A 25,490-nucleotide genomic window follows, 5' to 3' on the forward strand; every position below is an offset into this window, starting at 1 on the left:
TCAAAAAATTCTCAACCGATAGCTCAAAACATGTTAGAACACCTATGGGGTCGAGTGAAAAACTGTCTAAAGATGGTGTTGCCGAAGGTGTTGACAACACCTTGTATCATAGCATCATTGGTAGCCTTTTGTACTTAACTGCTACTCGGCCCGATATCATGTTCAGTGTGTGCTTGTGTGATAGATACCAAACTGATCCGAAGATTTCGCACTTAAAAGCAGTGAAACGTATATTAAGATACATTGCAGGTACACTGGAATTTGGTTTGTGGTACACTCGTGACACGAACACAAACTTGGTAGGTTTCTCTGACTCTGACAGGGCAGGTGATTTAGATGATAGAAAAAGCACGTTGGGAGGGTGTTTAATTTAGGAAATAATCTTGTATCATGGGCTAGCAAGAAACAAAAATGTGTCTCCCTATCCACGGCTGAATCTGAATATGTAGCAGTTGCCAGTTGTTGTTCACAACTTATGTGGATGAATCAAATGATTAATGATTATGTGTTCCATAGTGACATAATGATTGTGTATTTTGACCACCTATTTTACTCTCGACCCAGACTTTTAATCAGGAGATGACTCAAATGATGAAAATTTTGAGTTGGTCGCTCGAAAGCGGCCTAATCTCTCGAAAAAGGCATCGGCTTCCACCTCTTCCCCCACTGCTCCACCTGAAAAATCTCATGACCACCCTTTTGAGGTAAGTTTCTCATCGGATGAAGAACAATCGCTGGATGATTTTCTTAACAGCTTGCGTGACTCAAAGAAGATAAAAGAATCTGTGCATAAAGGTGGTGATATTCAACCAGAGACCCTCGAGAAGAGCCTATCAGAATCCGAGACTGACGTCGAAGAATCTGAGGATGGTTCTGATCAAGCAGTTAGGACTGAGGAAAATGCTGAAGGTGTTGAGCCTCGTGTTGAACCAGGTGCTGAAAACACTGATTTGGATTACTACAATCTTGCTTCCTCCTTCTCCTCGAAGTTCTACACTGAGACGACTATGGCTCAATGGTATCTATACGCTCATAGAAAATTTATCGAGGAACGCAACATCGATTTCGAAGCATAAGGGAAATACAATCTGACCGCCTTCCTTCAGTCCCACAGATTGAGTTCCACTGTCAAATCAGTGCTACCCTATGCGCGAAGACCATTCCTCGAATTCTACTGCAATTTGGTCTCTAGTGTCGGAGATAGGAGAAATGCTAAGTATGGGAGGGTGTTTGTACGAGACACCATATATGATTCTCTCCTTACATCATAAATGAGTTCTACAACACTACCTCTCCTGAATATGAGGATGCCCTCCCGCACATTGACGATATTACATCTGAACTCAAGGGGGGTCTCATCACTGAATTCCCTAACCTCCCCAAGCGCCTTGCTGCGGCCAATCTGACCTCATTTTACTCTGTCCTACACAAAAATGCTATTCAAAATTGGACTCCATCTTCCAACACCACTGTGGTCACTAGACCACAAGCAGTTACTCTCTTCACCATTGGAACATGGCGCAACTTCAATTTTGGACAGCTGGTATTCACCACTGTTCTTCAATTTGCAGAACGTGGATTGAAATCGACGAAGCTCACGTTTCCTTCCTTGTTTTTTAGTATTCTGGAATCCCAAGGCTTTGTATCTGATGCTGAGGATCAGTTGATCGACATAGGTGAACCATTGAAATTTGCACCAGCATATTTTAAAGGGAACAGGGTACTTGATCTTCCTTGGTCTGCGACAGGTGCTACACCACGTACTGGCCACACCGCTCCCTCATCTGGTCCTCCATTTGCTGCTGGTGTTGCTCCTGGTGTTGCCTCTGGTGTTGGCCACATTGCTACTTCCTCACTATCTGCATCTGAAGATTTATCGGATTGATGGTCCCCGAAGACCATGCCCAAATTGCTTTCGGCCTTCAACAAATTCAACAGGCCCGAGATACCATTGCCTATGCAAACACGCAGATCACCCAATCCAATGCCACAATCTCTTTTTGTTGGAAACTAAATTCCGGTGTTTGACAAAATATGAACCAACTGAAAATACAAACCAACTGATCGAGTAAACTGAACTCAGCAACTGAATCTAGTAGACTAATCTACGCAACTGAAACGCAATTCAGTTATTCTCCTCACCAGCAAATCTGGAACACGTCAACCGACAGATAATACATTCAGCCGTATGCTTTTAAGCTAAGCATCCTTCAACTAAACATGTCTCGGGAAAGAACATTCAACCGACAAAGAGACATAGAAGACTGCAACTGAATGTGAAACGCCGCACTTCAATCAATACAGCTTAGAACAACGCATTTCGGTTAAAGCAGTTAAGACGTCGCATTACAATAAATGAAGCAAACAATTACCAAGGAATAATGAAGTGGCAATCAACGGATACAAAGATTCAAATATATCTTAAGTTACCGTTGGAAGGGAAGCTTATAAATATGACAGAAGAACATCTGAATAACAAGAAGATCACTCTATTCAAAAATTGTTGTTACTCTGCCAAAAACTTAGCTCACTCTTACTTGGTTTATTCGTAGCAGTCAAGGCTACAATTTGAGCTCATTAGCACTTTGAAATAATCGTTAAATTCAATAGTGCTAAGATCAGTTACGCACTGAGAACATTTTGTAATACTAAGAGTTTCAGCTTTTGGCAGTGATAAGTCCAAACTGAAGTGGGTCAGTACAAATCTTGTATTCGATCAAAGTCTTTTAGTGAAAATCATATCCTTGAGATAGAAGGGGTGACGTAGGAGTAATTGAAATCTCCGAACATCTAGAAACAATCCTTGTGTATTTTTATTTCAGTTTTGTATTCTATCTTTCAGTCTGTTACTTTCCGCAACTACTTTTGTTTAACTGATTGTCATTGACCATCAAGATTCCGAGAATCAGTTTGTCACCAAACTGAACTCAAAATTCGAAAAGATCAGTTTTAATTGTGAGTGTTTATTCAACCCCCACCCCCTTTTCTAAACACTCTTGATACGTTAATCGATCCTATCAAGTGGTATCAGAGCGGTTGGATCTTGTTCTTGAATACTTTTGATCTATAAACTTACTAGCATGACTTCATTCAACAAAATTCCTATGTTCTCCAGAGAAGAATTTGATGATTGAAAATCAGAATGCAGGCTCATTTAGCTGCACAAGATGATGACATGTGTTATGTCATAACTGATGGACCCATGAAGATTCTAAAAACAAATACAACAGTTGCCATAACAGAAGGGGCACCAAAAAGAATAGAAAATCCCAGAGATGAATGGACAACTGAAGATAAAAGAAAAGCAAATCTTGATAATGTGGCTGAAGATATTCTGTACAAAACGCTAGATAAAGTAACCTTCAGCAAAATAAAGATGTGTAAGTCAGCCAAAGAAATTTGGGAAAAGATGATCCAGCTGTGTGAAGGAAATGATCAAACCAAAGAAAATAAACTATCTGTTGCTGTCCAAAAGTTTGATAACATCAAAATGAAAGCAGGGGAATCAATGCACGATTATGATGAAAGAGTAAGCAGTATCATCAATGAGTTAAATGCACTTGGAAAAGTGTATACTAACAAAGAGATTGCACTAAAGGTAATGAGAGATCTTCCCAAGGAATGGGATGTCAAGACCATGGAAATGGGGGAGTCCAAAGATCTGAACCAGATTGAATTTCATGATTTGTTTGCTGATTTAAAGGCTTATGAATTTGAGCTGCAGACCAGAGAAGAAGAACCATCTACCCCTGCTGCCACAACTGCTCTAACTGCTGTCAGAACAGAACCAATCAGTTCAGTCGAGAAATCTGTTGATCAGTTGAGCAGTGATGCTATGTCATTGTTAATCAAAAAATTTGGAAGGTTCATGAGAAAGAATCAAGGAAACTTCCAGAAGCCATACCAAAGGAACAACTCCAAAGATGAATCAAATGCCTGCTACAACTGTGACAAATCAGGTCACTTTATTGCTGATTGTCCTAAACCCAAGAAGGACAGTCAAGGCTCAACTGACAGAAGAAAGAAATCATATGAACACAAAAGAAGACCCAAAGAAGATAAGAAGTCCTTCAGAAAGAAACATGAGGTACTCTTAGCTGAAGAAAACAAATCTAAATGGGCAGAAACTGACAGTGAGGAGTCAGAACCAGAAAGCTCATGCAGCTCCAGTGATGATGAGGAAGTCAAGTGCTTGATGGCCAATGACGCAGAAGAAGAATCATCTAGCCAACATGTATTTGATTTCAGCTCAACTGATTTCACACGAGAAGAACTCATTCTAACACTACATGACATGGTAAATGAGTATCAAAAGCTTGCATCATCATTTGAAAAAATCAAAGCAAAGCAAACTGATTTCACAGACAATAAAACCAAAACTGATGAATCAGTTAATGGGTTGAGTCTAAAAAGGGAAATTTCTGAGTTAAAAGCAGAGAGAAACAAAAATCAGTCATTAATCCAGAAGTTGATTCTTTAAAACTCAAAACAGACTGAGCTCATTCAGTCTTGGAACAAGTCATCTACTGCACTGAATGAGATACAGAATTCACAAAAATCAGTTTCTGATAAAACTGGTTTAGGGTTCAACACTCAAGGAGAAATGTATCCAAATGATACTCAGCCAAAGCTAAAAATAGACAAAGGGAAATAAATTCACTTTTTCAAATCAGCAGTGATACAAGAACAAATTGAGCCCAGTAAACTGATTGAGCAACCTACTGAGAATATGAACAAGGCTAGAAGATATGGGATTGGTTATAGTCAAAAATTCTCAACTGATTCACAAAGTCAGTCATCAAAGAGGTTTCACAAGAACTATTCGAATAGCTATTTCAATTACTATAACTGCAAGCCAGTTCAGAAGAGATATAGACTGAACAATCAGTTGAATAATGCTAAAACACATATTGTATCATCTGTACACTACACACCAAGCACACAAAAGCCGAGAAAAACCATTTGGAATACAGCTATTGGAAAGTCTTTTAGACTAATCCAAGTGTGATTTCGTAAGGGACTAATCAGCTCAGGACCCAAATTGATATGGGTATCAAGTTATATTCTGTGTGTGATTGCAGGTAACAGGTACAAATAAGAACTCAATATGGTATTTGGACAGTGGATGTTCGCGACATCAGTTTCGGGGACAATTCCAAAGGTAGAACTGTGGGTAAGGGTAAGCTTATCTATGGTAACTTTACTTTTAAAGATGTTCTATTAGTAGAAAACTTGAAGTATAACTTGATGAGTATCAGTCAGTTAAGTGACAGTGGATTCTCAGTACAATTTGACAAAAACTCATGTTCAGTCAAAACTTCAACTGATAAAATCATACTAACTGGCAAACGTTGTGGAAACACATAAAAAGTCAGTTGGAATGATCAAACTTATGCACCAGTGTGTTTTATTGCTTCCAAATCATCTAAAAACTGGTTGTGGCATAAGATATTAAATCATTTAAACTTTAAATCCATTTCCTATCTGAGTAAACATGAACTTGTAACTAGTTTGCTCAAAAATAGACTTTTCAAAAGAAAAGCTTTGCTCAGCATGTTAGTATGGTAAACAAGTACGATCCTCTTTTAAAAACAAGGGCTGTAAATCTTCATCCCGATGCTTAGAACTGTTGCACATGGATCTCTTTGGTCCTATACCAGTCATGAGCTTAGGAGGAATGAAATACACCTTGGTAGTCGTAGATGATTTTTCAAGATTTACTTGGGTTATTTTTCTCAAATCTAAAGACCATACTGCTTCGCAACAAATAAAGCTCTTCAAAATACTTTTAAATGAAAAATCAGTTGGAATTGATGGAATCAGATCTGATCGAGGAACTGAATTCATCAATCAAACTCTTTCAAATTTCCTAGAAAATGCTGGAATTAAGCATGAGCTCTCAGCAGCCAGAACTCCTCAACAAAATGGTGTAGCTGAGAGAAGAAATCGGACTCTTAAAGAAGCTGCTAGAACAATGCTTGCTGATTCTGGTATTTCTCAAAGATTTTGGGCAGAGGCAGTAAACATTGCCTGTTACACTCAGAACAGATCAATGATTAATAAGAATCATATGAAAACACCATATGAGATATGGCATGGAAGAAAAAGTATAATTACTTATTTAAAAATATTTGGCTGCATATGTTTTATTCTTGATAATGGTAAAAATTATTTAAAAGCGTTTGATGCTAAATCTGCAGAAGGAATATTTCTTGGATACTCATCAGTTAGTATAGCTTATAGAGTTTTCAACAAGAAAACCCTAAATGTTGAAGAATATGCTCATGTTGATTTCGATGAAACTGAACTAACTGATAAGCCAACTGATCAAGTTGAGCTAGTTGATCGATTTACAGATATCAGTTTGGAAGATGATGACGAAAATGAAAGTCATGTCAATCAAAACATACTTCAAACACCTGAACCAGAAGTATTGGACCAATCAGATGTACAGGAAGTCGTTGCTGATGATTAGTTGATAGAGCATAATGATAACATTCAAATACTAGTCGACAAAGCACCAACTGAGACTGAAAACTGTGTTCAGTTACCAACTGAAGAAATTGCTGATACAACAAATACAGAGTACAGATGGAAAAAATCACATCCACCTGAACTGGTAATAGGAAATCCATCTGATCCAGTAAGAACTCGCAATCAAATGCTAAATTTATTTATCTATTCAGCTTTTGTTTCACAACTAGAACCGAAGAAAACTGATGAAGCTCTTGCTGATCCTAACTGGGTAAATGCAATGCAAGAAGAGCTAAATCAGTTCACTTATAACAATGTCTAGAACTTAGTTCCAAGACCAATTTCAAAAACTATTATAGGTACAAAATGGATATACAAAAATAAACTGAACGAAGATGGTTCAGTTGGACGCGACAAACAAGATTAGTGGCACAAGGATATAGGCAAGAAGAAGGAATTGACTATGATGAGACGTATGCTCCAGTTGCAAGACTGGAAGCAATCAGAATTTTTCTTGCTTATGCATCACACAAGAACTTCAAGGTCTATCAGATGGATGTAAAGAGTGCATTCCTGAACGGTCAACTACAAGAGGAAGTATATGTTGAACAACCCCCGGGTTTTGTAAATCAAAACTTTCTTGATCATGTATATCATTTGAACAAAGCCTTATATGGTCTTAAACAAGCTCCCAGAGCTTGGTACGAAACTCTTTCAAAATTTCTAACTGATCATGATTTTTCTATTGGATCAGTTGATAAGACCTTGTTCAAATTTGCTAAGAATGATCACATTTTATTAGTTCAAATTTATGTTGATGATATCATATTTGGGTCAACTAATCCCAAATTATGCGAAAAGTTTGCTAAGCTAATGCAGGATAAGTTTGAAATGAGCATGATGGGTGAACTGACATTCTTTCTACTGCAAGTGAAGCAACTAGAGACTGGTATATTCATCAGTCAAACTAAATATACAAAGGAGTTGCTGAAGAAATTTGACATGGAATCATGTTCAGCTTCAAATACTCCCATGAGCTCATCAATAAAATTGGACACTGATCAAGGGAGAATATCAGTTGAGGCGACATTATATCGAGGTTTAATAGGTTCATTGTTGTACTTAACTGCCAGTCGTCCTGATATTGTATTTGCTGTCTGTATGTATGCTAGATTTCAAGCAAATCCTAAGCAATCACATTTCTCAGCTACTAAAAGAATTTTGAAATATCTTAAGGGTACACAAAATGTTGGGTTATGGTATTCTAAAGACTCTACTTTCAATTTAATTGGATATTCAGATGCAGATTATGCAGGATGTAAGCTTGATCGTAAAAGTACAAGTGGATCTTGTCAGTTTATAGGAGACAGACTGATCTCTTGGTTCAGCAAAAAGCAGACATCCATAGCTACCTCAACAACTGAAGCAGAATACCTTGCTGCTGGTAGTTGTTGTGCACAACTGATCTGGATCCAGCAACAACTGAGAGATTATGGAGCAATTACAAATGAATCGCCCATATTTTGTGACAATACGAGCACAATTGCCATCACCTATAATCCAGTTCTTCACTCAAGGACCAAGCATATAAATGTCAGGCACCGCTTCATTAGATATCATGCTTTGAAAAAGGACATTAGACTTGAGTATATTTCAACTAAGCAACAAGCAGCTGACATCTTCACCAAACCATTACCCGAGACTAAGTTTTCTTACTTTCACAATATTCTTGGTTTAATTGACTTGTCTTAAAATTATTATTGATGCGGTTTTACTAATAAAATTATTTGTAGAAAATAAGAACACAACAACAAATTGGAAATGATACTTTATTAAGAATAAAATCGATTCCATCTTACAGAAGATAATTTAGAACCAACTGAATCTTGCCATTTTGTAATCAAATTATTCAACTCATAAATTGAGATTTTATTTCGATTTTGCAGTTCTAGCCTAAACTGATAGATTTGCTTTCCTAGATATAGTAAATCCTTTTATTAGGAATTATTTAATTAATTTAGGAATCTATCTATAAGATATAGTGCAGTTACCTTGGATTAGAGTTTGTTTCCTATTAAAATCTAGTTTCCTTGTTTATAGGTGGAAAGGATCTATGAAGATCTAGGTCAAAGAAATGGACTATATATAAAAAATGGACTATATATAAGTGGGTCAAATTATCAATAAAGAAGGCGATACACGAAGATATTTGGACGGCTACAGGAGCTTTGGAAAAGGAGGAGATTCAGCTTTTGAAGATTGGCAATAGGAGCAAGAGTGGTCCGCCTACCTTGTGACTGTGTTGCTGATTGGTGCTGCCAAAACTCAAGAAGAACACTGATACAGAGTGTTTGATCGAAGAGTGACTTCGTTTGGTTTTTAAGCAATATGTCTTTTTTGTTTATGCATCTAGATTTGATTTGTGATTTTGATGCATATTTTAATTCCTTCGAGTGTCAAGGAATTCAGTTTTGATACTTTCACTAGTAGAGTTTAAGTGTAAACGATTTTCATAATTTTTCTAGTGAAATTTTTGCCATAAGACGTCGCACAAGTCTTTGTACTTGTGTAAAATTTAATCCAAATGTTTATTTATTAAAGTTATGTCTGAGTTAAATAATAAATTTTCGCAGCCGTGTTGTGTGCTGGTGTTGTCAACACCGAGCACAACACCCAATTCTAATATACTAGTTTTTTTAATAAATATTTCCTGTTTATTTATGTGCAACAATTCTTTCACTTCTCATTATCATTCTTTTTGTATGAAAAATAACGTCTAGTAGCAATTGCATAATTTCTAGCATAAACTCGAAATTCAACAGCATCGTTGAATATTTGACAGTTTCCACGTATTCAATTACTCCAAACGTCTATGGAATTCTTTAACAAACAAACTTGAAGATGAACGTCATTACTACTCATTGTGTCATCTTCAAATTCAACCATATTTTAAGCAATGTAAAAATTTGTTAACACTTTCATTTTGTACCTTTTAATAAATTCTTAATATAACACATGTTAAATAATACTTATGTTCTAGATAACAATGCAAATGATCAGTTAGTTGAAAATTATATTCACACATCATCTAGATTCACAAGAAGAACACTCACAACAGATCGCCATGAAAAATACTATAAAAATGTTATAATAAGTAGTTGCACTCTCAAAATGTATTACCAAGAAAAACAAAAATAAAACATCAACAAATACCCAATTCATGTGGAAAGTCAAAATTAAGATATGAGTTTTTACCTCTCAATATTATGGCCTCCTATTTGGTTTTCTCACTGTCATCATATTAATTATTGTCAGTCTCATAGATGTGTTAACATGGGTCATGATACGAACGTCATCATCTTCATTTAACGTCACATACACTTTCTGACGGGGGCTAAATACTGCAATGTAATAGTTTGTGGGGAAATCGTACAATTTTTCCCAAAATTAAGAAACAACCATGTGAAATAGAAGCCATTAAAGATTGAAATCATATAGAGCTCATTTTTTACTCGCATTACCCAGGAATGAAAAATTTGATGATCCAGATCTATATTCTATTTCTCCAAGAAATCAAACAAAATATGCGTCAAAGTGGTTAAAAATTTCATATGATAAAGATTTTACTAAACGCAAAATAATAAACAAAAAAATCACAGAAAAACTAAAAAAACTATGAAAATTTTGAAAAACGAATTCTTACAGTTCCAGCCCTTCTCTGTTAGTCACGTGCGTACAGAGAAGATCTGTGCATTTTTTAGCCAACAAAAAAGTTTGGCTTCCAGTTGCCTTCATCGTCCATGGGTGTCGAGGCAGTGGGTTTTGGTGGCTAGGGATTTACTCTCGAAATCGCCACAGTAACATAAATCAATAACAAATGTGGTAACAAATATAATTACTGGAAAAATGGAGCGAAGAAAAAAGAAGAAGAAACTCACTTGTTTTGCTTGCGTGATTCTCCAAAAAATCGGTTGTCGATGTCACTTGGTTTTCTTCCTTCTTGCTACCTTATGTAAAACATTTGAAATCTTCGTCGTCTAAATCATGGGTTTTGCGTGGCATGTAGTTTTGAAGGAGGTGGTGGAAGGCTAGGGATTCTTTGGCCGACGGGTAAGGAAATATGGATGTAAGAATAGGTTGTGTGAGAAAGAGAATGAGATTTGGGATAAAATATAATATAATAGGAGAAAATGAATAAAAAATTGGGAAGGGAGTTTAAAAAATATTTCGGCTTCTCTCCAGTTTTGCAGATAATTTTTTACTGAATTGAGGAGTGAGCACCAAAAAAAGTTTGTGGTGAGGGATTTTTTCTCAAATTCCTCTTAAAATATTAATACGTCAATATGTCTTTCATTTCTAAAATCAAACAATTTCACCTCTATTTTATATATATATATATATATATATATATATATATATATATATATATATATATATATAAAAATTGAAGAAATATTAATCCCGTCACCAAGTTCCAATGTGTTGGAATAGCATTGAAATTTCTTAGCTAAAATATTTTAATTTTATGAAAAATAAATAAATCAATTAAATTTTGGTGGAAGACAGGACAGCCAGTTGGTTGCTACTTGCACGTATTTTTTCTTAGGTAATAATGAAACTGGGATTCTAATCTTAATCCGTTTCATAATAATTTCAACAGTTGATTATAACCACAATTCCTAGATTTTGGTCAAAAAGTGTCCATTTCATTTTATGGCCCTTGGCTGTGATACATAATATGAATAATTCCTGCTTAATGAAAAAGTTTTGGTTTCGTTTCTTTCGATCCATACCAAGAAATTCCTGCAGTCGCAATCTTTTAATATACAATAAGTAAACTCTCGTGCTTATGCAATACCATATAAGTCATGTTAGTCAAGCAATTAAGCCGCACCGAGCAAATCCTATGTGACATACTCGTTCGATAAAGAAATTCCTGCAGTCGCAATCTTTTAATTTACAATAAGTAAACTCTCGTGCTTATGCAATACCATATAAGTCACGTTAGTCAGGTAATTAAGCCGCACCGAGCAAACCCTATGTGACATACTCGTTCGATAAAATATTGATATAGATAATCGAATATATTGTTAATAATAAATGATCAAATATTCATCAATTTCATCAATTCGAATAATAAGTTGCTATTTGACAATGATGATTAATAGAATTTTTTTATGTAATGTGGATATTGAAGGATGAATCCAACCAATAAATATGTGGATCGAATTAAAATCAAAATTAATTATGGTTTGGGTGCTCTAGGCTTCTAGCTAGCTGCCAACCCATAAATGAAGAGTGAGTCCGAATCAGACTGCACCATGTCACTAGAATTGTTAAGAGAGTGACTTGGTTAATTAATAAGTGTACCATCTTTCATCGTCAAAAAATAAATAACTATAGTGACTTTTATTTAATTGATTTGGTAGTAAGGGGATAATTTCTTTTATTGTTTCTAATAAAAAAATGTGTCATATATGAATATTGTAGGATCGAGTGCTTACTGTTTTTACCAAAAACTATAGCTATTAGTAATGATGTAACTCAAATCTTTTAAACCGCATAAAAACTCAAACATCACGGTTCGATCGCTCTACAAAACAGGGATAATTATTACACACAACAAATATTGTTTAGTATATATGCTTGTTTTATATATTAATTGTATTAGGTACGGTTTGATGTGAATGATGAAAGATTAGTTGATTACACATCTTTATTTCATCAAATGTTTGACTGAAATTGTAAAAAATTTAGGTTATTAATCATTTTACGGTCCATATATGATTAATTATCATTCTCATATCATATAATTTATTCAATGTAATGTCTCAAATCAAATTAAACTAAAAGTTCTTGATAATAATGTGTAATTTACCATAAACTTTGGAAAATGAATGCATAAAATCCTACTAGAAATTTCAATATGCGATATATAAAATAAAGTTTCTTTGAAGAAAATATTTAATCATAAGTCAATGACAATTAAAAGTGTCAATTCGAGTGGGTTGGGTTGAGTTGAGCAATAGTAATATTCAAAAATTATCCAACCCGAACCCGAATCAACTCGAAAACTCTCAACCCGAACTCGAATCAACTCGATAAACTTGATTAACCTGATTTCGAATTTTTTAAAATTTTTTTAAAAGGAAATTAAATAAAATTCAAAATACTAATAATAATATTTTACTTTAAACATATACTAATAAAATCTTCCCCATATATATGATTTAAATTTAAAGTCGTGGGGTGTATTCAATGTAGAGATTTAATGACTTTCAATGACTTTTTTTAAATGATAGATTTCCATAGATTTGGTAGATTTTTATTGACTTTTGTAGAATCTCACAGATTTGTAAACAGAATTTCATGGACTTTTGTAGATTTTTTGTAAGATTTTGATAGATATTTGTAGACTTTTGTAGACTTTTTGTAAAAAAAATTATAATTCAATTTAACAAAATCAAAATTTCAATATATATTATTTCTTCGAACTAGTAATTATTTAACATAAATAACATATTCACTTTGAAATAAATTTACTTATTTAAAAGGTAAATATATTTAATATATGAAAAAAATCACAATTCAATTTAACAAAATTAAAATTTCAATCACCGTGTCTATTCAACATGCATAAATAATTAATCAATAAAATTTTATTTTATAAGCATATATAAATAAATTTAATCAATATAGATAAATCGCTAATCAAAACATTATGAAATTTGATAAATTATAAGCAGTTTTTTATGGAAAAAATCTAAGATTTGTTCTTGTGAATATGATCAACGTCACTCCACATTCTGTTTGCTATAATATCTCTCCATGCATTTGCATTTGCTCGTTGTTGTTCTTCAGTGCCAAATATTTGATCAAAGTTGTTATCCCCGTAAACTTGTTCTGATGAAGGTTGTGGAACTTCATTCTCTGGTTCAACTGGAAATTCATCAGACCGACACTCCTTTCGAAGAAAATTGTGCAATCCGGCACAAGCCAATACAAGCTCCGCCTGTGTTGTATATGGAAATGGATGAGCAGTTTTGAATATTTTGAACCGCGATTTAAATATACCGAATATCCTTCCAATGACGTTTCTCAAAGAGGCATGACGAAGATTGAACAACTCTTTTGCATCTTCAGTGTTACGACCTTGGCCAGTGAATTCTTAAAGATGATAACGAACACCTCTAAAAGGAGCCAAGAATTGGCGTCTATTTGCATATCCACAATCCACTAAAAAAATTTTACCTATCGAACATTATTTGTAGAATCAAGTAACCAATGAATAACATATATAATCTTGAAAAATTACAAAAAATTTAGATGTATAGCATATAGAACAAAAAACATACCTTGTGGCACTTTTAAGCCCGTTATTTCTTGATAAAGCATCTGCCAATATGTTTGAATCATGGGCAGATCCCTCCCACCCACTGATCACATAAATAAATTCTAAATCAAAGTTACAAGCTGCTAAAACATTTTGAGAAATTGTCCCGTGACGATTACTATAACTGTTAGTATCATGCTCAAACACTATTGCTGGAATATGAGTGCCATCAATAGCCCCAATGCAATCCTACAATAAGAAAAACATAATAAAAATTGTGGTACTTATAATAATAACAACTAAAAAGAATTTAATCACTTACTTTAAAATAAGAATAAAATCTTGTACTCTCTCTTATTTTTTCTGGAACTCCAGATCCAGGTTTGACCATCATATCTGCTGCAATTCTATTCAATGCTCTCAACACTTTGTTGAATTTTTGGCTAATATTGTATTGTGATCGACCGAATATTTTACGAATCAAGCAATATCGAGTATTTTGACCAACAACAAGTAAAAACATGGCAATCATTTCTTCAATACAAATATATCTTGTATCTTGCAATGGTGTTTTTTCTCTAAGGATGTTACACAATTTTAAAAATACGTCAGGGTACATTCTATAAATTTCTCGAAAGTTTGTTGGATCCTCTTTTAATATTTTATGGATATAATCGTATCCACTTGAAGTTATTGGTCGTCTATTTAAGGGACGATGGACACGTTCGTTATTCATGGTAGTTATATGCTTAGTTAGCACATAGAAAATCCCAAGAATTTCCCTCAACAAATACCTAAAAGTTTTATGTAATTTTTCTCCGAATTCCTATTCTTCCATTTGATCTTCTACATCATGTATGTTGATATATGACATTTTAATGAACCACCTAATATCAGACAAGGAATTAGAATAAAATAAGTCTATGAATTTATTGAACATCATTCCATTTAAAACTCAAAGTTTATATAAATAATCCAAAAATCTACAATCAGAAAACAAATAAAATGAATATGTCCAGAAATTAAATCACAATATAACTCATTATTGATCATGTCCCTAAAAATACTCATTCATTTAATTTAAGTCTATCCATCCCGAACGCTCTTCAATTGTCATTTTCAAGAAATCCATCTTCTTTGATATGGTGTTAAGTAAATCAAGCACTTTATATCGAGTACGATTATCCAAATTTGTGACCTCTTTGATAGCATCCCAACAAGTATCACCTGCATTCCCTATTAATTCTATCTTAGAAACTACCTTCTCAAGAGTGTGAGATATTTCACATATATAATTTGGGTCTATATTCTTGAATGTGCTTGATTTTGCTTCAAACTCAGTCCTATCTCGTTTTTTTGTAGTTGATGGAACCTCTGAACTTCTAGGCTGAGGGGATAATGGTAAAGCAGAGTCCTCAAAAAATGGAAGCTGATGCGAAGATTCTTGTTTGTCACTTTGCACGAATTCACCACTATCATAATCAAAGACATAATCATCTAATAAATTAGTTTCCCTATTTTATTCTATATCAAATGTTCTTGCATCAGTATCATCTCCTAATCCAATTGAGTATTTTCCAGTAGCAGTTGCAGTCCCGACCGCAATTCTCAAATCTTCATAATCCTCAAAAGTGTCTGTCCGATAATATTCATGTTTAGGATGAGACTGGTAAAGAACAAAAAACAACAATTGTTAAAACTAGTTATAATTCTAATTATAAATATAAATTTATTATTTTAACTCAAAGACTTTTACCTTGAAATAATCCTCCCATACTTCATCTTTAGCAGTGAATTTCTTTGTCACAGAATCTCATCCAAAACCAGAGTTATGACGTATAAGCTTACAATAATTGTTGTATCGTTGTTTGAACCACTTTAAACGACTTTGATATTGTGTCATAGTCTTTTCACATCCAAGTTTTTTGTTTAGAGTAGGAAGTATTTTTTTCTCCACAATTTTCTTGTTAGATACTCCATTCTTATCACGCCATCCTCGCATTGCGGCATCAACCATGTTTTTTAGCAATTCATTACTCTCTTCAGTCGTCCACACATTATATTTTGCTTGTGAATCCCTCATTGTAACGATTACTTGAGTATGCATAAGATACAAAATATACGGTGATAAGAAGCAAACAAGCACATACATGTTACTAGATATTGACCAAAATAAGTAAAAAGATCTAGAGACAATGATAAAGTGTGATACAAACAATCAAACAATAAGGACTAACAAGTTCAATGGAATTCTATTTCATAAAAAAAATAAAAGAAAAAGAATAAAAAAATGCCTTCAAGTTTAAGTTTTTATATACTCACAACAAAAATTTAACAAAAACAAAAAAAATACAAAAAGCCTAAATGAAAGAATTTACCAAAAAAAAATTAGTAGTCTCGTGAATTGGTCTATTTACAGTAAAAATAGCTTTCTTTTTTTTCTTTTCTTTTTTCCCAAGGTAATTTTACTTATTTTTATTTATTTGGCATTTTGGTGATCCTAACCTATAAGATGAAAATATGAAATCTTTACACTGTCGCTTTGCGCTAAGTACACTGTGTTTGGAAAATAAATATATTATTTCAACTGCTTCAAAATAATTGTACTACTTTCTCAATTATAACTAATTTTGACGAAAGCTATTCTTTTCCTTATGAAATTGTTGAAATATTATTAAAATTATTGAATTAATTTTAATTTATCTAGCAATATAATTGATACGATATGATTTGGTTTGAATTTGTATCTAAAACTAACAAAACATTAGTTGAACACCCCTAGATTAGATGTATGTAAGTATTTTATGAAAAGAACTATAACATATGAATTGCTATAACAGATAGTATACCAACGACCAGAAAGCTTCTCAAGTGTTCTTTCAAATGGCGCCATCTTTTTTTCTCTCAGATTCGTGAAAAATCCGTCAACTCACCATGATTTGAATATATAGATAGAAATCATAATATATTTTTTTTTATCAAATCAATAACGATTCAAGAAAAGATTCATACCTTTGAAATTTGGAGAAACCCTCGATTTGTCTCTAGAGAGGAGAAAACACTGTCTTTTGAGTGAGAAAGAGGGATATATGGGTGAGAACGAGAAAATGCTGTCTTTTTATTCTATTAAAAGTCTACCAAAATCTCTAGGGTGAGTAGAAGACAATTTTTGAGTTTTTATAGATGTACCTAGAGTTTTAAGGTTTGTACATAGATAATAAATTATATTAGAATCATTGTAAATCTATGGAAATATTGGATACCTATAGATTTTTATAGATTTTTAAAAAGTCAAGTTTGAATACCACTATACTTTTCATGACTCTAGAAAAATCTAATTTGGATATCACAAAATTTTTATAGAGTTTATAAAAGTCTATGTTAAATACCTCTAGACTTTTAAACTCTACAAAATACAATAAAAGTAATTAAATTTCCAAGGTTGAATACACCCCCATAATTGTAGAAAATTAAAATATATTTACTAAATCAAATAAACAATTGTTTAAAAAATAAAAAAATGTTCAAAAGAAATATTAAATTATGAAAATTTATGATATAAATATACAATAAATATTTTTTAAAACATACCATAAATAAAAATATAGACAATATTTATTAATTATATTTTTTAAAAAAAATTAAATTTTTCGAGGTTGAATCGAAATCTGATTTGACTCGAACCCGAAAATCCTGAACCTAAACTTGATTTGTTTTTTAATTGAACCGTGTCGAATTGTATTTGATTTTAAACCCAACGACAATCGCAATATTGAATGCAAATTATTATTATCATTATTATTATTTAATGATTTTTCATGTCAAATTCCGGAAGTCAGAATTAGCTAGCTGTATTAGGAGCCTACAACCGCAGCCTGTCAGACATGGTGGTTTTTCCATGTTTGTACTAGCTTTATTGATCCGACAGCGGGCCGTGGCGCCGCCTCGAAAGGGGGTTTGTATCCGTACAACATGGGGTGTCTTGATTTAAATCACGCACAGGGGACTCAGAAAATTATGGAGCTTAGCTAGGACAAGATTCACAAATTAACTAGGTAGACTCTCTCCAGGTTACCAAAAAGTTGGTCTTAGATCGAATCATTCGTCGTATCTGTCTGCGTGTGTGTGTTTTGATATCTTGGACATCTACCGTGCACATCTTTGTGAGCACCAATGAGATGTCACTCACCCATTGGATACACAATTTTTCTATATTTCATCACATCCAACAGGTGAGTGACAACTCATCGGTGTTCACCAAAGTGTGCACGGTAGGTGTGCAGGATATCAAAACTATGTGTGCGAGTGAAAATTATAAAATATCAATCAAGAATTCATCCTCATGTTCTAGTGGGAAATGAACACTGATACATTTGACATTGGGCTATATCATGAGTTATTGTGGTGTGGGCCTGGTCCAGCCCATACTGTGGTTTGGACCTGGCCCAGCCTATATTTTACTGGATTGGAGCTTTCGATCAATGAGTCGGATTTTTAGGGATGGAGTGTGATTGTGTGATCATGAATATAATTCCACAAATTATTCATTAATATTATTTAATTACAGTTAACTAAATAAAATATTTTTATTATATTGTAAAAAAATATATATTGAACGAAAAAGTTATGTTTATAATTTGGAAAATGTATTACTTATATATAATAATAACCCTTCTGATTATATAAAAAAAACTTTTAACTTGTGCTTTATTTAATATATCATGTTGAGAATATTATATTTAATTTTTTTAAAATCACTGATTTATTACATTCTAATAAATCATCCTTCGCGTTATCATTGATATAATATATTTTATTTCCAAAAACATTATTAATAATGAGTGAGTCTCATGTGAGACCGTCTCACGGATCTTAATCTATGAGACGGGTCAACTCTACCCATATTCACAACAAAAAGTAATACTCTTAGTATAAAAAATAATATTTTTTCATGGATGACCCAAATAAAAGATCCGCCTCACAAATACGGCCCATGAGACCGTCTCACACAAGTTTTTGTCATTAATAATTCGTAATTAGAGTGGGGAAATTGAAATGCAATCTGTGAAGCAAAGCCATGTGCAGTTAACAGTCAACTAACCTTGCGAGGATTTTGGTCCAGATGCCATTTTAATTATAAAAAATCGGCTAACCAGGTATCGTGTCATTGAATCATATGAGGCGGGGGATTTTTATTTTTTTTTTAAAATGAATTACAATACATAAATCTCTAAGAAAAATAAATTTGTATCACGTTACCCAAATAAATGGGTTTTTTTAAAATCAAAATATTTCACTTTTATTTTTATGTTATGAAAACTTTCCCTCCCCGCCCTTGTATGATTAATATATATAATTTATACAGATTTCATATATATATATATATATTGATTTGATTTAAAAAGTTAAATTATTGATCGATCACGTCCGATTTTAAAACTGTTTTGATTTGATATATAAAAAATATTATTTTTATCATAACTTTGAATTCCGCAGATTTAATAAAAATTGTTGAAAAATATATTTAAAATGTGTGTATTGAATATTTGAATGTTGAATATTTGAATGTTGAAAATAAGAGTTGTAAATATTGAAAATTAGTGTGTGATGATGTAGGTAATGATGTATTTTATTTTTGGATTATTTGTAAAGATTTCCTATAAATAGATCTCTCATTTGTGAAGAAAATCACAATTGAGTAGAGAGAAAAATATTATAAAGTGTGTAGTTTGGTAAATTTTGAGAGTTTGAGATTTTTATTTTTACCATAAATTTTTATTTTTTCACAACACGTTATCAGCACGAAGCTCTAAAAGTCCTACATACTTTTCCAAGCTCCAAACAGAAGAAAAAGGTAACAAAAGTAATAATATTTATTTTACTGTTATTTATTTATTGTGTATTTATTTAATATATAATATAATGTTATTATTAGAAATAATAAAAATAAATTTTTCAAAAACTTGTTATAAATCCTGGGAGGATGTTAAGACGACATCCCACACTCTCGGTAAGGGGTACGACAAGTATAAAAGCCTACAAGATTTTTAAATAAAATAAATTATGACACTTCATTATAATAATGTGATATGATATACATAATTATTTAAATATGTCTAATATTATATACATCATATTATTACCATGAAATTATAGAAATACATAACTTTATTTTTTGTACACCAACGGTCATAAACAGCAACAAACGGCTAGTTTTTTCCCTATAAATATCATCTCACAAACACATTCAATCACTCCAACTTTCTCTTCTTCTCTAAAAATTATTCTTCATCAAATTTTTCGAAGAAAAAAGAAGATGGCTTTCTCAAGGTTATTTTTAATTATTTTGGTTATCATATTCACGAGTCTTGTATTTATCGGAGAATATCCTCCTCGTGTGTTTTCTTTATTTTTACAAATGCTTGTAGTTGTTGTTTATCCATTACTTTGTATTGCAATATTCATTAACTAATAAAATGTATCGTAATTTTTTTAGTACCACCATATCAAATTTAACAAAGCTCGAATTTGTTGCGCTCGACATCACGGGAAAGAATTATATGTCATGGACTCTAGATGTAGAAATGCATCTTGAGTCATTGGGTCTAAGCGAGACCATTAAAGAAAATGGTATATCTTCGTCATAAGAAAAAGCAAAAGCTATAATATTTTTACGTCGACATCTCGATGAAGGATTAAAATTTGAATATCTCATCGAAAAAGATCCCATGGCTCTGTGGAAAGGATTGAAAGAAAAATTTGAACATATAAGGGAAGTTATACTTCCGACCGTCCGTGATGAATGGAATATGTTAAGATTCCAAGATTTTAAGAAAGTCAGTGATTATAATTCAGCGATGTATCAAATAATCTCGCAGCTAAAATTTTGTGGCCATGAGGTCACGGAATCTGAGATGCTTGAAAAAACATTTTCCACGTTTCATGCATCAAATATTACTCTACAGCAACAATATAGAGTACGTGGATTCGCGAGATATTCTGAACTCATCGCCTGTCTTCTTGTGGCGGAAAAGAACAACGAGCTATTAATGAGAAATCATCAGTCCCGACCCACTGGATCAACAGTATTTCCAGAAGTAAATGCTGTAAGTAAAAATGAATTTAAACCTCAAAACCAAAATCAAATTCAAAGACAAGATCGAGGTCGAGGTCGAGGTCGAGGTCGAGGTCGTGGACGTGGAATTGGCCGTGGTCGTGGTCGAGGCCGTGGTTTTGAAAACAATAGAGATAGTTATTTTTATAACTCATCTCAAAAGAGCGTCCCAAACCATCCACCGAAAAGGCATCATGAGAATACAAGTGTTAATGAGAATCACTCAAAAAAATATGAAAGTTCTTTTTTCAGATGTGGTACTCCAGGACATTGGTCCCGTATTTGTCGAGCCCCTGAGCATCTTTGCAAACTTTATAAAGAATCATTAAAGGGAAAAGAAAAGGAGACCAACTTCACTGAACGCAGTGACCGTTTGAGTGATTCAACTCTTTTTAAATTTTGGTGATTTTATGAATGATTTATCTGGAAATGATCAACATGTTGGTGGGATAGAAATGAACAATTTTGATGCTGCAGATTTTCTCAATGATTTTTCTGAAAATGAACAATATAGTGGTAGAATATAAATGTACAATAATTTGTTTTTCATGTATTCATATAATAATGTTTTATTGTACAATTATGTTATGTGTTATATTTATATATGTGTTGTCAGTAATTTTATTTCATTGCATATTTTTTTGAAGTTCAAATATGGAAAATGCTATGAGCAAAGCTGAAGTTTGCATACCCGATAGTGGTACAACGCACACTATCCTCCGAGATAAAAGATATTTCTTGGAACTAAAACCAACAAAAACAACGGTGAATACAATATCAGGTCCTGTAGACTTGATTAAAGGATGTGGTAAAGCTCAATTTTTGTTACCTAATGATACAAAATTTTTTATCAATGATACTTTATATTCACCACAATCGAAAAGAAATTTGTTGAGTTTTAATGATATATATTCCCATGGGTTTGATACTCAAACAATGAATGAATGGAATGAGAAATATATGTGTCTTATCACATATAAATCAGGAAAGAAATATGTGATTGAAAAACTACCAATGCTTCCTACTGGATTGCATTATACACATATAAGTCTCATTGAATCAAACATGGTAGTTGATAATTCTTCAATATTAACAAATTGGCATGACCGATTGGGACATCCTGGTTCAACAATGATGCAAAGAATCATAGAAAATACACATGGTCATCCACTGAAAGACCAGAAGATCTTTCAGAATTATAAGTTTCAATATAAAGCATGTTCTCTTGGAAAACTTATTATAAGACCATCACCAGTCAAAATCCAAACTGAATCACCAATGTTTCTTGAACGTATTCAGGGTGATATTTGTGGACCAATCCATCCACCATGTGGACCATTCAGATACATTATGGTATTGATTGATGCCTCCAGCAGATGGTCACATGTATGTTTATTGTCAACTCGAAATGTTGCATTTGCAAGATTACTTGCTCAAATAATAAAATTGAGGAATCAATTTCCCGATTATACAATCAAGAAAATTAGACTTGATAATGCTGGTGAATTTACTTCCCAGACTTTCAATGATTATTGTATGTCTATGGGAATCATTGTTGAGCATCCTGTTTCTCATGTACATACACAGAATGGATTGGCTGAATCATTGATTAAACGTCTTCAAATGATTGCTAGACCAATGATTATGAAAACAAAGCTCCCTATTTCTATATGGGGACATGCAATTTTACATGCTACTTCATTAATTCGCATCAGACCAAGTGCATATCATAAATACTCCCAATTGCAGCTTGCATTTGGTAAAGAACCAGACATTCCTCATATGAGAATTTTTGGATGTATGGTGTATGTGCCTATTGCACCACCGCAACGAAAGAAAATGGGACCTCAAAGAAATGTTGGAATTTATATCGGTTATGATAGTCCATCAATCATTCGATATCTTGAACTTCAGACAGGCGACGTGTTCACAGCACGTTTTGCTGATTGTCATTTTAATGAGGAAATCTTCCCAATGTTAGGGGGAGAACAGAAACATACCGAAAAGGAAATTACATGGTATGTATCATCATTGTTACATCTGGATCCAAGAACACAACAATGTGAAAAAGATGTACAACAAATTGTGTACTTGCAAAGAATAGCAAATCAAATACCAGATGCATTTACAGATGCAAAAGGGGTAACTAAATCATATATACATGCTGTAAATGCTCCTGCTCGAATTGTAATTCCAAAGAAACAAATTGGACAAAGTCATGATGTCGTAAAACGCCTGAAGCGTGGAAGGCCAGTCGGTTCCAAGGATAAAAATCCTGGAAAAAGAAAATTCATAGAGAAACACGATGATCACAAAATAGAGAATAATGCTCCTGAAGAAACACATGATGATCACAAAATAGAGAATGATGTTCCTGAAGAAACACATGATGATGAAAATGTTCTGTCAGAACCACAAACTGACGAGAATCATGAAATCTCTATCAATTATATTAATATTGGAAAAATATGGAACCGAAAAGATATAGAAGAAATCGACGATATATTTTCTTATAATGTGGCAATCGACATCATAAATGATAATGAAGATCATGAACCAAAATCTTTTGGTGAATGTAAAAATCGGCAGGAATGGATAAAATGGAAAGAAGCCATCCAGGTTGAATTGGATTCGCTAAATAAACGTAATGTTTTTGGACCTATAGTCCTTACACCTGAAGGTGTAAAACCTGTTGGATACAAATGAGTTTTTATTCGTTAGCGAAATGAGAAAAATGAAATAGTAAGATATAAAACTCGACTTGTTGCACAAGGTTTTTCTCAAAGACCTGGAATTGATTATGAAGAAACGTATTCTCCCGTGGTGGATGCAATTACGTTTCGGTATTTGATTAGCTTGGCAGTATCTGAAAATTTAGAAATGCGTCTTATGGATGTTGTTACAGCTTACTTATATGGATCACTTGATAGTAATATATATATATATATGAAAATTCCTGAAGGATTTAAGATGCCTGAAGCACAAAGTTCAAAACCTAGAGAATGTTATTCTGTGAAATTACAAAGATCATTATATGGGTTAAAGCAATCCGGTCGAATGTGGTACAATCGACTAAGTGATCACTTGATGAAAAAGGGATATGTAAATAATTCAATATGCCCTTGTGTTTTCATTAAGAAAACAACATCCGGATGCGTAATTATTGCTGTATATGTTGATGATTTAAACATTATTGGAACGAATAAGGAAATTAAGAAGTTGTGTCATACTTGAAGGAAGAATTTGAAATGAAGGATCTTGGAAAAACCAAGTATTGTCTGAGTTTACAAATTGAACAAAAAGAATGTGGAATGTTTGTTCACCAGACAAATTATACAGAAAAGATCCTTAAACGTTTTAATATGGATAAATCAAATCCTTTAAGTACTCCAATGGTTGTTAGATCATTAAACATAGAAAAGGATCCATTCCGACCATGTGAAGAAGATGAAGATATTCTAGGTCCAGAAGTACCATATCTAAGTGCTATCGGTGCCCTTATGTATCTTACAAATTGTACAAGGCCTGATATATCTTTTGCCGTAAATTTGTAGGCAAGATTTAGCACATATCCAACAAAGAGACACTGGAACGGAATTAAACATATATTCCGTTATCTACGAGGAACGACAGACTTGGGACTTTTGTATTCAAAAGATGCTAATCCAAGTATAATTGGTTATGCCGATGCTGGATACTTATCTGATCCACACAAGGCACGTTCCCAAACTGGATATGTTTTTACTCGTGGAGGCACTGCAATTTCTTGGCGTTCACAGAAACAAACGCTCGTAACAACTTCATCAAATCATGCCGAGATTATTGCACTACATGAAGCAAGTCGTGAATGTGTGTGGTTAAAATCAATGACCCAACATATTCAAATCTCATGCGGATTATCATTCGACGAGAAGCCTGTGATACTATATGAAGATAATGCTGCATGTGTTGCTCAAATGAAAGAGGGATACATAAAAAGCGACATAACTAAACATATTCCTCCTAAGTTCTTCGCATTCACCAAGGAGCTAGAGAAGAATAAATGTATTGATGTTCGTCACATTCAATCAAGTGAAAACTCATCAGATCTCTTCACAAAGGCACTTCCTATGACAATATTCAGAAAGCACATATATAATATTGGGATGCGCAATCTACGAAATTTGTGAAGAATTGTTCATGTCAACATCAGGGGGAGTTTACGTGACTGCACTCTTTTTCCCTTACTATGGTTTTTATCCCAATGGGTTTTTCCTAGTAAGGTTTTTAACGAGGCAGTATAAAAACACGTAATGAAGACAATCATTATGATCATCATCACAAGGGGGAGTGTCGAAAAATATATTTAAAATGTGTGTATTGAATATTTGAATGTTGAAAATAAGAGTTGTAAATATTGAAAATTAGTGTGTGATGATGTAGGTAAGGATATATTTTATTTTTGGATTATTTGTAAAGATTTCCTATAAATAGATCTCTCATTTGTGAAGAAAATCACAATTGAGTAGAGAGAAAAATATTATAAAGTGTGTAGTTTGGTAAATTTTGAGAGTTTGAGATTTTTACTTT

The 25,490-nt window shown here is 33.1% G+C and overlaps 1 protein-coding gene and 1 long non-coding RNA gene across 7 annotated transcripts in view; both read right to left on the reverse strand.

The window, feature by feature from the left end:
* Positions 1-10,620, reverse strand: part of LOC140833363 (uncharacterized) — a 58,121-nt gene extending 47,501 nt beyond the window's left edge. For all 6 annotated transcript variants that reach the window (XR_012118439.1, XR_012118440.1, XR_012118438.1 and 3 more), the window contains exons 1-3: positions 10,413-10,620; positions 10,178-10,316; positions 9,730-9,875 (exon numbers count right to left, since the gene is read on the reverse strand). This is a non-coding gene — a long non-coding RNA (uncharacterized lncRNA). The remainder of the gene's footprint in view (positions 1-9,729; positions 9,876-10,177; positions 10,317-10,412) is intronic.
* A 2,617-nt stretch (positions 10,621-13,237) lies between these two features.
* LOC140835376 (uncharacterized) lies at positions 13,238-14,198 on the reverse strand. Its single transcript, XM_073200868.1, has 3 exons — positions 14,130-14,198; positions 13,830-14,056; positions 13,238-13,556 (listed from the first exon to the last, which is right to left on the reverse strand). The coding sequence occupies exons 1-3, from the start codon at positions 14,196-14,198 to the stop codon at positions 13,238-13,240; spliced, it is 615 nt and encodes a 204-aa protein (XP_073056969.1).
* Between the last annotated feature and the right edge of the window lie 11,292 nt (positions 14,199-25,490).

This window comes from Primulina eburnea, chromosome 6, assembly GCF_022965805.1.
Source record: "Primulina eburnea isolate SZY01 chromosome 6, ASM2296580v1, whole genome shotgun sequence".
Lineage (NCBI taxonomy): Eukaryota > Viridiplantae > Streptophyta > Magnoliopsida > Lamiales > Gesneriaceae > Primulina > Primulina eburnea.

Excerpts from the sequence above, each read along its gene's own strand:
- LOC140835376 (XM_073200868.1), bottom strand. The coding sequence starts at position 14,198 with ATGGTCAAACCTGGATCTGGAGTTCCAGAAAAAATAAGAGAGAGTACA. Across the intron at positions 14,057-14,129 it reads GATTTTATTCTTATTTTAAA|GATTGCATTGGGGCTATTGA; the intron begins GTAAGTGATTAA and ends TTCTTATTGTAG. Across the intron at positions 13,557-13,829 it reads GGGCTTAAAAGTGCCACAAG|GATATTCGGTATATTTAAAT; the intron begins GTATGTTTTTTG and ends CGTCATTGGAAG.